Here is a 12,241-nt window from a genome sequence, read left to right as displayed (position 1 = left end):
TGGCCTAAGGGTTAGACTTCCTGGTTTTAATCTCTATAATATTTCCTCATATGGCTGCCAGATTAAATATCTAAAAGCAACTCCGAGATCAGAGAATCTCGGAAAGATTGTGAAGCATCTTCTAAGGCTAAGATATTATTTCATGGTGTTTCTCGGAAACAATTCAAGCAGGAGCATAAATCCAAATGTCTGCCAGAAATCAATTCTTTAATGTCTTATTTTATAGTTGAAAATGGCAAGATGGATCAAAGTAGTCATCAGTCTGCTTTGTGCAGTAAGGCAGTAGTTCTTGAAGCTGAGCGTGTACTGGAATTGATTATGGATTGCAGGTTCCAATGCCAGAGTACAGGTGTTTCTAACAAGATCCCAGCGGTTGCCGATGCTGCACATCTGAAGACCACACTTAGAGAAGCATAACTATTTTTTATATAACATTGAATGGACAACTATAATTGGCACAAACGATGACAAATCAGATCCTTCACCTAATCTACTATTTGAAAGCCTTTTAATTTTAAGTAACTATTAAGACAGCACTGAATTCATCAATTAGTTTCAAACACAAACAGTGTAGAAAAATATTAGCTACAGCTATCCTATATTAGTGAGAGGCTACATTTTTACCTAATTTTGTATACAGTCATTAACAACAATTTACATCTTTAAGGAATATTTATTTATTTAGTAGTCTGAAACTCAGAAGCTAAAGTAGGAAAAATGTAAAGGAAGTAATTGTATTTTCTCTTTAGAGGAGAATAACTTTTGATTCTAATACAAAATTATAAACCTTAAGGTCAAATCTGGGGGGAAAAAAAGGAGCTTTTGGGGATGAGAATAAGACAAATAAATAAATTAAAAAGCAACGCAATGACTAAAACAAGAAACCAGTGAGATAATAAAGTGTAAAGTATTATTATAGTAATAAACTATTATAAAATAGTTGAGACATAAATGTACAGGAAGGTCTCCCTTGACAAAATGTTGTCTGCCCTAAATTCTGAAAGATGAATTAGAACGTATCAGTGGGTAAATAGGGAAACTAACAGGGATTAAGAATTGAACATCAATATGCAGATCCATGGCACTGCAATATACAAAAGATTACAGGAGCATTCTGGGAGATAAGGTTACAGAAGGTTTGTGTGCCACTTCGGACAGAATGTTCTCTGTCATGCAGCAATAAAAAAGTTTAGTTTGACAGAGATGAACAACTCCCTCTTTTGCCAAGCACATACTCCCTACAAGTTTCTTAAACTACTACCTAAGGTTACAGCTATCCATTTCATTAGCTAAAACATGAACAAATAATAAATGATTGATGAAGACAAAAAACTCTGGACTCATTTTGCTTTTACCAAGGACCTTTTAACATTTTCATGTATTAATATGATAAGGAATCAACAATAGCACCTACAGCTGGACCCAAAGGAGAGTCAAGCAGGTTATAAGTAGGGGGAACATTAGGTTTAAGGAAAAACTCTTTACACAGCTATAGCACATATGTTTTAGGAATAAAACTGGAAGAAAAACTGGGGAACCCAACCAAGTTTATTGCAGGCAGAAATTGGAGAGTTGAAGTCAAGGCAGTGGTATAGGAATGAACATGCAAGAAAAGAGATAACTTTGGGGCACCACCCCCCATGACACCAGCATCCCATATTGGCTGAGTCCTAGTTGCTCCACTTTCAATCCTGCTCCCTGCTGGTGTGTTTGCGAGGGCAGAAGAGGATATTTCAAGTGCTTGGGTCCCTGCACCTTTGTGGGACACCCTGGTTTCACCCCTGCCCAGCCATGACCAGCGTGTCTGTTTGGGGAGTGAACCACAGAATAGATCTCTGTCTACATGCCTCTCTCTCTGTAACTTTGCTTTTTCAAATAAATCTTCTAAAATGACAGAAATAATACTCATGAGGTGGAACCAAGAGTGCTTAGTTATCTAGATGGGCTGTAATTGTTGACAAAGCAACAATGCTTCCACCTCAAGTAGAAAGGCTTCTTCTCATACAATGAAGAATAATTTTTCTCTAGTAACAGAAATTAGATTTGTGGGAAGCAGAAAACCAAGGCTGGACAGTTCAAATTTAAAGCAGCTATGAAGTGTGCTATGTGGACACCCAAGTCTAGGAGAACATTTTGACAGATGCCAACAGAGAAGGTAGTCATGCTATGGAGGTAGAAAAGATGGCTAAGCATAGAGTGACAAAAGAAGCAAATTTAACGATCTTTATTTTTCACTCAATATAATTATTTACTAACACCTGCTATGGGCCAGGTGCTGTTGGAGGTGAAAAAGAGCAGTGATGACACTAATTCCCCGCTTCTGTGAAAGAGAGAATGGCATAATCAACCTTACCAGTTAAAAGAATTCGGATTTATTGTTCAGAACAGACTGAAGAGCAAGATCAGGGACAGGGAGAGGGTAGGAACAAAATTCTGCACTAGGAATGGTGGTAGTGTGGATCCCAGTGCTGGTACAGTGTTGTTAAGAAGACATCATGAGACATATTGTCAAGGTAATGTAAGAGGATTTGCTGACGAATCCAAGGCTCAAACAAAATAAGGCATGTAAATAATATCTACAAAGCTGTAGGTCTGGCAAGCTAGCATGTTGCAGTTCCCATATAACAAGAACAGGAAGATGCTGTAGAAAGTTTAAAATAGAAAAGCAAAAGCTTTGCTTTAAAACACATTTAAATTGGAATTCGTAGTTGATATTTAAGTGGATATAGCAAGTACACAGTCAGAACTATGAGTCTAGGAGCAGGCATTTTGGCACACAGATTTCAACTGCCACTTGGAGACACTCACTTCCCACATCAGAATGCTGACTTGCACCACGGCACTTCTATATTCAATCCAGCCTCCTTCCAAGGTACCTGGGAAGACAGAGGATGATGGTCCAAGTGCTTGGAGGCCCTGCCACTCATGTGGGAAACCCAGCTGGGGTTTCTGTATCCTGGCTTCTACCTGATCCACCTTAACTGTTGTAGACATTTGAGGAGTGAACCAGTGGATGGAAGATTTCTGTGTCACTCCTCTCCTTTCAAATATATAAATCTTTTAAGCATATGTATGAAAGAAAATTCAAGGACCAGAAAACAACATCTGAGAGTAAAACATGGAGACATATCAAATGAAAAAATTGGGGAAGGAACAGTGAGCAAGGTAGAAATAGAAACATGAATGCCCCTGCAGAAATAGGAGAAAGCTTCAAGGAACAAGTGAGCAACAGGTGCAAATATGCCAGAAAACTTAATTAACTATAAGCTTGACAATTTCCCTAAACAGGAAAAAAAAAGAAGTGAGAAGAGAGCATAGGTACATAAAAATGCTGAAGGAGTCATCCCAGTGGCTTCTGCTATCTTTGTGAAAGAGGACAAAAGATCATCATGGGAGGACCACAGCAGAGATCTACAGAGTCTTCCACGGGATGTGAGGAAAAGGGAAAATGTTTGCAATTCCTGCTGAGATTAGTGCAAAGAATGAGGACAAAATGGTGAATAACCATTAAAGGCCTGAAAAACGTTAAAAACATGTTTACAAAGTTTGCAGTGGCACAACATGTTATTTATTCCTCCATTCAACTAAGGCCTACTATGTGCCTGCGTGGTTGGATGACTTTCTAAACGAGAGCTGCTGCTGAGTGATGTGGCTAGAGAAGCAGACTCACAGGACACACAGATCACACGGGGCCTGGTGCAAGTGTATACACACATGTTGGGAAGGTCGCAGAGATGAAGACCAGCACAGCAGCTCTGGGACAGCCTTTGGTGGCAGGGCTGGGCCAGGCTGGAAGTGAGGGGCATAGGTGAATATTCAAGTTCTGTTAATCTTCCCAACCCATTTGAACACCATTTACAAACCAATAGCAGACTGACTGAAATATTATTTAAGAAGGATCTACTGGTTTCTGAACATCCAGCAGTACAGCTAATTCAAGGGCAATCAATAAGTGGAATGTAGTGGGCAGGGCAGCACAACAGGTTCAGCCACTAGCTGAGATGCCACCACTTCATATCAGAGTGCCTGGTTTCAATCCCAACCTCCATTTCTGATTCAGCTTCCCGCTAATGTGTACTCTGGAAGGCGATAGATGACAGATCAAGTACTTGGATCACTTCTAGCCATGCAGAAGTTTCCTGCTTTGGCCTGGCTCAGCACTGGATGTATCAAGCATCTGGGGAGGGAACAAGTGGTTGGATGTATATACATATGATTTCCAAATAAATAAAAATAGAAACTTTAAAAAAACAAACACAAATATATAGTTACTCAGAATTCAAGTTATACAGACTTTTAGGAACCCAATTTCTATACCATACATATTCAGTATGGATTCAATAATGCTATGAGTGTTTAACAAGCCTGAAATGTGTACAGTGACGGCAAGATTTACTTTATCAATATCTTCCTCTTCGTCTTCCTCTTCCTCTTCTTCTGAAAAGTCGAGAAGTTTCTTTGCTAGCAATGGATGCCACTGGAGACACTTCCTCTTTGGTCGTTTTCCAGCCCCCTCTCCTTCTGCTGAATGATCTTTATTTATATTACTGCCTTTCATTACTCTGACCTGTAGCAAGAAGACAGACAGAGGCACGTAAACACACACATATGGAGACAGAAATCCAAGGAAATGTTATTGAAATTTGTTTATTTATCCCCCTTAGCTTTAAGTGGACTTTAGTTTTAATGACTAAACTACCTACCAGTTCAGTCATTTACTAGATTCAGTGAGAATTATAAGTACATAACCAAGCCCGTTTCAATGGGCTAAATGGAGCCTGTAAAATTTGACTTTTAGGATATGCACTTCCTCCCACTACTCTGCAACTAAAAATGAAAAATCCAAACAAGCTTTAGGATGAGTACCAGTTTCCCTCACCTGTTTATGTTTCTCAGTTTCCCATCAAAGGAATATGTGAGCAAGATGCCTACTATGGGAGCCAAAGTGCTCACTGAGGTGGCTGCCAGGCATTCTCTAATGGCTCCTGTTCTGTTAGAACCATCTGCACGAATTTTGTGTTCTACACTACAAGAAATTCGTGCTTGTGAGATTAGTCAGTCAAATGATCCTAAGAAATTATTTCATTTGACATAAGGCTATTCTGTGAGATTACATGTTTTAAACAGTATGCAGCTTCCAAGGATTCGCTGCACAAACAGGCTGTAGGTCACTTAACAGGATGAGCGCACTATGACACAACAAAGAAAAAAGCCTTCATCTCTCTCCAACCTACAGAAATCTGCTAACAGAGCTTTGCTCCTAGTTTAATATTATTAATGGACTATTGATTAGTTAAAAAGTAGTCAGACTGTGAAGATAAGTTCTTTTAGAACCCAAAACTCAATCACTTTTTAATACAATTTAAAAACTTTTTGCTGATGTTAAAAAAATCAGCACATACTCATTTCATACAGAAAAAAAAAATAACCAGAATGGCATTTGCCCTCTCCATTATGCTCTTGCCAACAGTCCAGCAGAATTGCACATTAATTTCCCACAAGATTTCTTGGAGTTTTTTTACTTGTTCTTTGTCACTCATTCAAAATCAGTTAGTATACAAGTTACTGATTAGATACACTCAGGCAAAAACAAAACAAATGCATCCAACAATCAAATGCCATCAATTTCACTGATTTCTGGATACTTAAAACACAAATGCAGTTAATAAAAATCACTGGGTAGTGGCCACGGAAGTTGGTCTTGGTCCATTGCCTGCAAAGTAACAGCATTAAACTTTTCATACCACATTAAAAGTGAAACAGGGGAGGAAATAGGTTGGGGGAGTTGGCATTGTAGCTAAATAAATTAATCCCCCACCTTCAAATGTTCAGCATTCCATGTGAGCACTAATTTGTATCTCAGCTGCCCCACTTCCCATCCAGCTTCCTGCTTGTTGCCTGGAAAAGCAGCAGAGAATGGCCCAAATACTTGGGACACTGCACACACAAGTGGGAGACCTGAAAAAGACTCCTGGCTCCCGGCTTCAAATCAGCTTAGCTCTGGTCATTGCAGCCATTTGGGGAATAAACCAGCAGATGGAAGATTTTTCTGTCTCTCCTCTATAAAATTTGCCTTTCCATTAAATAAATTAATGTTAAAAAAAAAAAACACTAGGCTGTAAGAACATGTAGTATCCAGCTTCACTCAGCTTCCAAGTCTTCTCAAAAACACGGCATAGGCAAATTCATATATATGTCTTCTTTAATTATTCCTGGATTTCATGTCAGACTCAGATCTTTCTTACTTTAAAATCACGAAAAAAAATCAGTATCTTTTTTTCTTAGATCTTACCTGACTGCATATTGTATATCCTTAATATTTGATCCATTGGGATAAAAGGAATGAGATAATGACAGAGCTTATTCTTTTTTTTTTAAACAGCTAAATATGGCATTATCATTTGCTAAATAATCCAGTTTTCCGCCATTCCTTTGGAATGTAACTTTTATTCTATACTACATTATCATATGGATATGAGTCTATCTCTGGATTCTGTTTGCCTACCCTTTGATCAGTGGCAAAACTGTTAGGGTACAGTTTAAAAATATACGATTATGTAGACATTTAAAACATTTGTTTTCATCAAAATAACCACATTTTCTCTAGGTTAACACACCAGAATATGTCTCAACATTTTTGTTTATCATATTTCAAAATGTGAATTATCCCAATTTACTTGGTCTCTACTGATGATCATTCAAATTATTTCTTGCAGTCATTTTATTAAAATCATTTTAAGTGACCATTTTGATAAAATAATCATTGATTTATGAAATACTATGCACACCCCCCTTCAAAATAAGAAAGAAGGAAAACAAAAACTTTCTTGGCCTCCAGGGCAAGAAATTTCTGCTGAGTATCAAGCAATTACAAGACTCCTGTGGCTGCCTCTACAGTGCAAGAAGTTACTGAAAACTCTAAAAGGAATTATTTAGTGTGCTCTTTATAAAGGAACAAAGAAGTCTTATGAATTGACAGACCATTTAACAATTACCATTCTATCTGCAAAGAAAACTTGGCACAGGCAATCCAATTTCCAAAAATATAAATGCTACACAGAGAAAGGAGAAAACGGGTATTTTTATGGTTTATTAATCACCTTACACTTGATCTTAGGCGAAAGGCTGAGAAGCGATTTATTAATCACTTTAGACTGAGCTGCTTGAGTGGTAATTAAACCCATATTGGAGGCACACTAGTTTATGAGATAACTTGGTAAAAAAAAATAAATCAATGAAGAACTCGTAAGTCAAGCAGTTTTTAATCAACTGAAGACAATAAAAGTGATTGCCAATGCTCACAGATCCAGGAATCCTTAATTAAACTATGTATACTTATGTGTAAATGTATTTATATACACATATATATGAATATATAAACATATGTGTGCACCTTTGGTTTTTTTCAAGCACCTCAGTATTCAAAGAGAAAACAGAATCTCAATACATAAATTAATGGGCAGTTTATATGACTTTTGAGTTCCAAACAATCAGAATTCATTCCTTCCACTCGAGTTTTTTCCATGTAACCCACATGTTACTTTGGATACAATGTCTTTTCTAATACTACAAAATTAATCTCTTCTCATGCATAAATACACTAGAATGACTTAATATTGCTAATAACATTACCACATTGCCCTTTAAACTGTACCAGCCTCCACAGATTGGCCTTTTCTTGGTGGACTAAGACTGTGTCAGCTCAGAAGCATCCTGAGACAGCAGCACACGAAAAGCAGCTGGCTGCAAGAGTTGTCAGTAAGACCCCTGGCGCTAAACTGTCGTCATGACTCACTCTTCTTGGATGATTTCAAAAGCAAGCACCATCTCACTCATTTCTCTTGATTTTGAGATTCTGAGAGGGAACAGATGTGGGTTGGAAAAGTTTGTGGCTCCAGTGTGCAGAACACAGTGGCAAGTGGGTGAAGGGAAACAGAGTGACAGGCGCCACATCCTACCTCCCCCTGAAACAGTGCCTAGAAGAAAGCAGATATACTTTTAGAACAGATGGAGGATGAAGAGCTAAGTGGAGATGATGACCTGGAGATGATACCGGTCATATTATTAGTAACTATGAAATGCCTCCATGTTCAAATAATTTGTGGTTATCTAATTATGTTTTAATTCTCTATGGATCTATTTTCAATTTGTAAAAGAAGATACAATACTGGGGACCAGCACATCACCTCAACTAGCTAATCCTCTATCGCTTATTGGCACAAGTTGGTGGCCCAGCTTCTCTGCTACCCATCCAGCTTCCTGCTTATGGCCTGGAAAAGCAGTAGATCATGGCCCAAAACCTTGGTCCCTACAACAGCATGGGAGACCTGAAAGAAGCTCCTTCCTCCTGGCTCCTGGCTTCAGACTGGCTCAGCTTCCACCATTGTGGCCACTTGGGAAGTGAACCAGTAGACAGAAGATCTTTTTATCTGACTCCCCTTCTCTCTCTGTAAATAAAAATTCCAATACAATTCTAAAGTTTTTTTTTAATTTTAAAAAGATAAAATCATGGTGGATAGGGAATGATTTCCTGAGTATCATTTAGCAATAATGAGAAAGCAAGACTGAAGAATGAAAGATAAAAACAAAACAGTACAGATGTTTACCCATAGAGCATAATTTGAGACAGTGCTATCCCTTATCTTACTTCAACAGTGGAGAGAAGAAACTGCTAACTTCCAACAGTGATCAAGAACTAACCTTGTAACTATTTTGCCTTGAAAAATCTCACAATTTTTAGTTTGATTTCTTGTTCTGAAACAAGTACAAGTTCAGCTAACAATGTATATGCAATAAGTAAAACAATTGGTTGGCTTTATTCAATAGGAGTTATTCTTCCTTTCTACACTATAACTCTAAAATCGTTAAAATTGGGTTATTTAACTATCAATGAATCCTGTACTTGAAAGATTCAGCATCATCAAATTATCCTGCTGAAATTTCAAATAATGCTAGCAAACTATCAGAAAGAATGAATATTCAATTTGCCTTGTAAAAATAAAACAACCCAAGATTTCTCCTTTTATATGCCAAGATGAATGACCCTAAATAGATATTCACTGTACTAAATGTAACCTAAATCAACTTGACAAACCAGAAAAAGCTTAATTTAATCATATTCTTCACATGTAGTAAGCCCATAAAGGTTATTAGGTTTAAACTTCATGAGAAATTTAAAGATCATAGAAGAAAACAGTACAGAACAAGTTATATTCAAATAAAAGAAAACGGAAGGGCATTGGAACCTGACAGGCCTCGTTTGGAATCCTGCCTCTACCACTCACCACTTGTCACAAAGCCATTCATACCTTTACCATGACAATACATATAATACCCAGCACAGTACCCAGAAGGCCCTCACTCTCCTCTCAGAAGCCTTTTACAGACAGCATGTGCTTGACAGGCAGCACCTGCTGGCACAGATGCAGTCAAGGATGCTGTTCATGGGACAGCACAGATGTCTCCCATTTCACTGCGGTCCACATGCTTCACAGATGACCTCAAGTGCAGCCTCGGAAACTGCAAAGGATGGATGGAGTGCTTCCTTTGTTCTGAGTGACACAATGCCTTTAGTTGGTCAAGAACTGTGTGAACACCATCTTCTCATCTTTCTACTATCTTATCGAACAACTTAGGTCATCAATGCACTCCTGTGAAGTTAACTCTGCTAATAGGATATTTCAGCGTCTAAACTGTTTCCTAAATGCTCAATACAATCTTGCTCAAATCTCGGTCACGGAAATTCAGACCCCACGAAATACAGACGTGAAAGGGAGGTCCATGAAATACGACTGTTAGACAGCCATATGCTTTAACCACAAAGAAGGTCTCACTGAGGGCCCCTAAGACCACCAAGCTTTGTGCTTTCTCTGGAGCCTATGGGGAAGTGGAGAGGAAGGCAGCGCTGGCTCTAGCACTTCCCCAGACTGATCTGGCCGGCCTTACATTCTGCCACAGAAAGCCAGGAGATACCACATTTCTTGCAGTCTTGTTCCTTTCACTCTAATGCTCCCACTCTCTGTCAAAGTTCTCATCTTTCAGGGCCCCTTCTTCTATAAAGCCTTCTGTGAAAGCTCCAAGTCAAAATTCCTCTCTGTTCTGAGCTTTGATCATCTTGACCTTGTCATGCCAGGGACTCATCTCCATGTTTTCCCAAACCCACTACTTCCCAAGAGGTTGTGTACGTCTGTAGGACATGGGCCGCAGTTTCTTTCTCTTACTGCCTAGTACTGAATTTGACATACAGCAGTCCTAGTAAAAGCATTTGTTGGCTCACAATTCCTGTTTCTAACACTTAACTGCATATGACAGTGCAGAAACACACATGTCCCCATATTTTATAAATAATACTAATGCATGACATTTATTAGAAACTTGTGTCTAGCTGCTACATTTGCTACAAACCTGATATTTTCCATCTGATTTAATCATTACAAAAACCCTTCCAGGTAGATGCCACTACGAATGAAAGATGACGAAGTTTAAGTAACTTGTCCAGGGTGTCACAGCAAGTTGAGAAGCAGGGACTAGAAGCAGAAAGCCTAATGCAAAAGCTGAAATTCTCACCAGAGAAAAATAGTTCTACTATAAAGCCTTTCAAGTGATGGACTCTCCAAGCATTTCCCACATTACAAATGGATTCTGGGCCATTGAAATACCAAAAGGGAGCATCCAGCGCCTGGTAAAAGAACACTTTTGGGGATTCACAGCAGAAAGGCAAATATTTATGTGTGCCTGATAACTCCAAATGACAATTAAATTAACCCTAAAAGTCTGCAGATAAAAGCTTTACAAGTGCTACTTATTATTTATTGCAATTCTAAGGACAAATCCTAAACACCTTAGATAAAGTGAAAAATATGTCATCCAATAAAGTAATACTTTCATTTGAGAAGCAATTCAGTCACTATTCATGCAAAAAGTGTCCTTAAATGTGCTCTTATTGAAAAGCAGTAGCTCTTCAAGTTGAAACTTTAACTCAGTCACGATGTTATCTATATGTACTTCATGAATACTAATAAGGCATCCACTATTCAAAGAACGGCTTAACTGAACTGGCAGTTCTGGTCCCTCTGCCCTTACTTCAGGAAGGAATATGTATTTTTTAGATCTTTTAATACTTGCACTCCATGCACTTAGCCTTGGGACAGATTAACATGGTGCTCAAAACGGAATGCTGCTCTAAGCTACAGATTGAGCCAACAGCTATCTTGAAAGAGATAGTGCACGGAGAAGGGGCATAGGGAGGAAAAGCTATTTACATTGAGAATTCTGTACCAGGCTAAGACATGTTACCCATTATAACCCCAAAATGGTAACTACCACTTTTCCTGTAGTTTTATGGAGGTGTTTATACTCTTCTTCAGAAATTCACTGAATTTCTTTTCCTCAACAGGCCTCACAAAGTGCTTGCCTCTTTTAGTTTCAAAATTAATGAGGGTTTTTATTATATGCATTTGTTACATGGCTACAACATAGTTATCAAGCAGCTGATGCACAAGATAGAACTCAGGGTAGTCTCTTCTTTTGAGGAGAGAAGAGAATAAGGAAGAAAGGGGAAACAAGCAAGCATGAGCTCTCGTCTATTGGTTCAAGCCACAAGTGCTGTCATTCAGTTCAGGTCTCTTGGGTGGCAGGAACCTGATGACTTGAGTCAGCAACTGCTGCCTCCCAGCACTGGCATGAGCAGAACATTGGTATCAGATCAGAGAATGGACTCAATATAGCTGAATACTCTTATTGTTCAGTTGGCAGCCAAAGCACTGTGGGAGTTATGTCCAGACTTAATTCCGATTCATTCCTCTGGTCTCTTTGCTTGCTGCTGGGTTGGTGCCTGCCCAGTTCGCCAAGCCACACTTACAAGGTGTACCTCTACTGTCCTTCAGCTGCTTTCCCAGGCCTGTACATCTTACCCCACCTTATCATCCTTATCATTATCACTTTCTAGGGAAGGCCTCTGAATGCTCATTTCTAAAAAGCTGTGCTTATATCAGCTAGTGTTTCTCTCCTTCCTGAGTAGTTTTTCTGGCCACCAGCCACACTTCATTCGCTATGCATATTTTTGACACTCATGTGTCATTTCCATGTACAATATACGTATAAAAATCTCATGTGAATTACCCTTACCCTTGAGGGTAATGAACATGCCAGATTTGTGCTGGTTTGTTTTTGTTTTTGTTTTAATCTATCAAAGCAAAAAATCTTTTTGCCAGCCTGGGAGTAGAATATATGCAGAAATAAA

The 12,241-nt window shown here is 38.7% G+C and overlaps 1 protein-coding gene across 5 annotated transcripts in view; it reads right to left on the bottom strand.

Annotated features, from left to right (window-relative positions):
- Window positions 1-4,704, bottom strand: part of LOC121167246 (HMG box transcription factor BBX) — a 109,785-nt gene extending 105,081 nt beyond the window's left edge. For all 5 annotated transcript variants that reach the window (XM_040996656.1, XM_040996657.1, XM_040996659.1 and 2 more), the window contains exon 1: window positions 4,397-4,704. In XM_040996656.1, the coding sequence (XP_040852590.1) occupies window positions 4,397-4,558 (162 nt within the window). In that variant the 5' untranslated portion in view covers window positions 4,559-4,704. The remainder of the gene's footprint in view (window positions 1-4,396) is intronic.
- Between the last annotated feature and the right edge of the window lie 7,537 nt (window positions 4,705-12,241).

The sequence above is a fragment of the Ochotona curzoniae genome, unplaced genomic scaffold (assembly GCF_017591425.1).
Source record: "Ochotona curzoniae isolate NIBS_2020 unplaced genomic scaffold, NIBS_Ocur_1.0 patch351, whole genome shotgun sequence".
In the NCBI taxonomy this organism is placed as follows: Eukaryota; Metazoa; Chordata; class Mammalia; order Lagomorpha; family Ochotonidae; genus Ochotona; species Ochotona curzoniae.
This window is presented reverse-complemented; position numbering and strand designations above follow the sequence as displayed.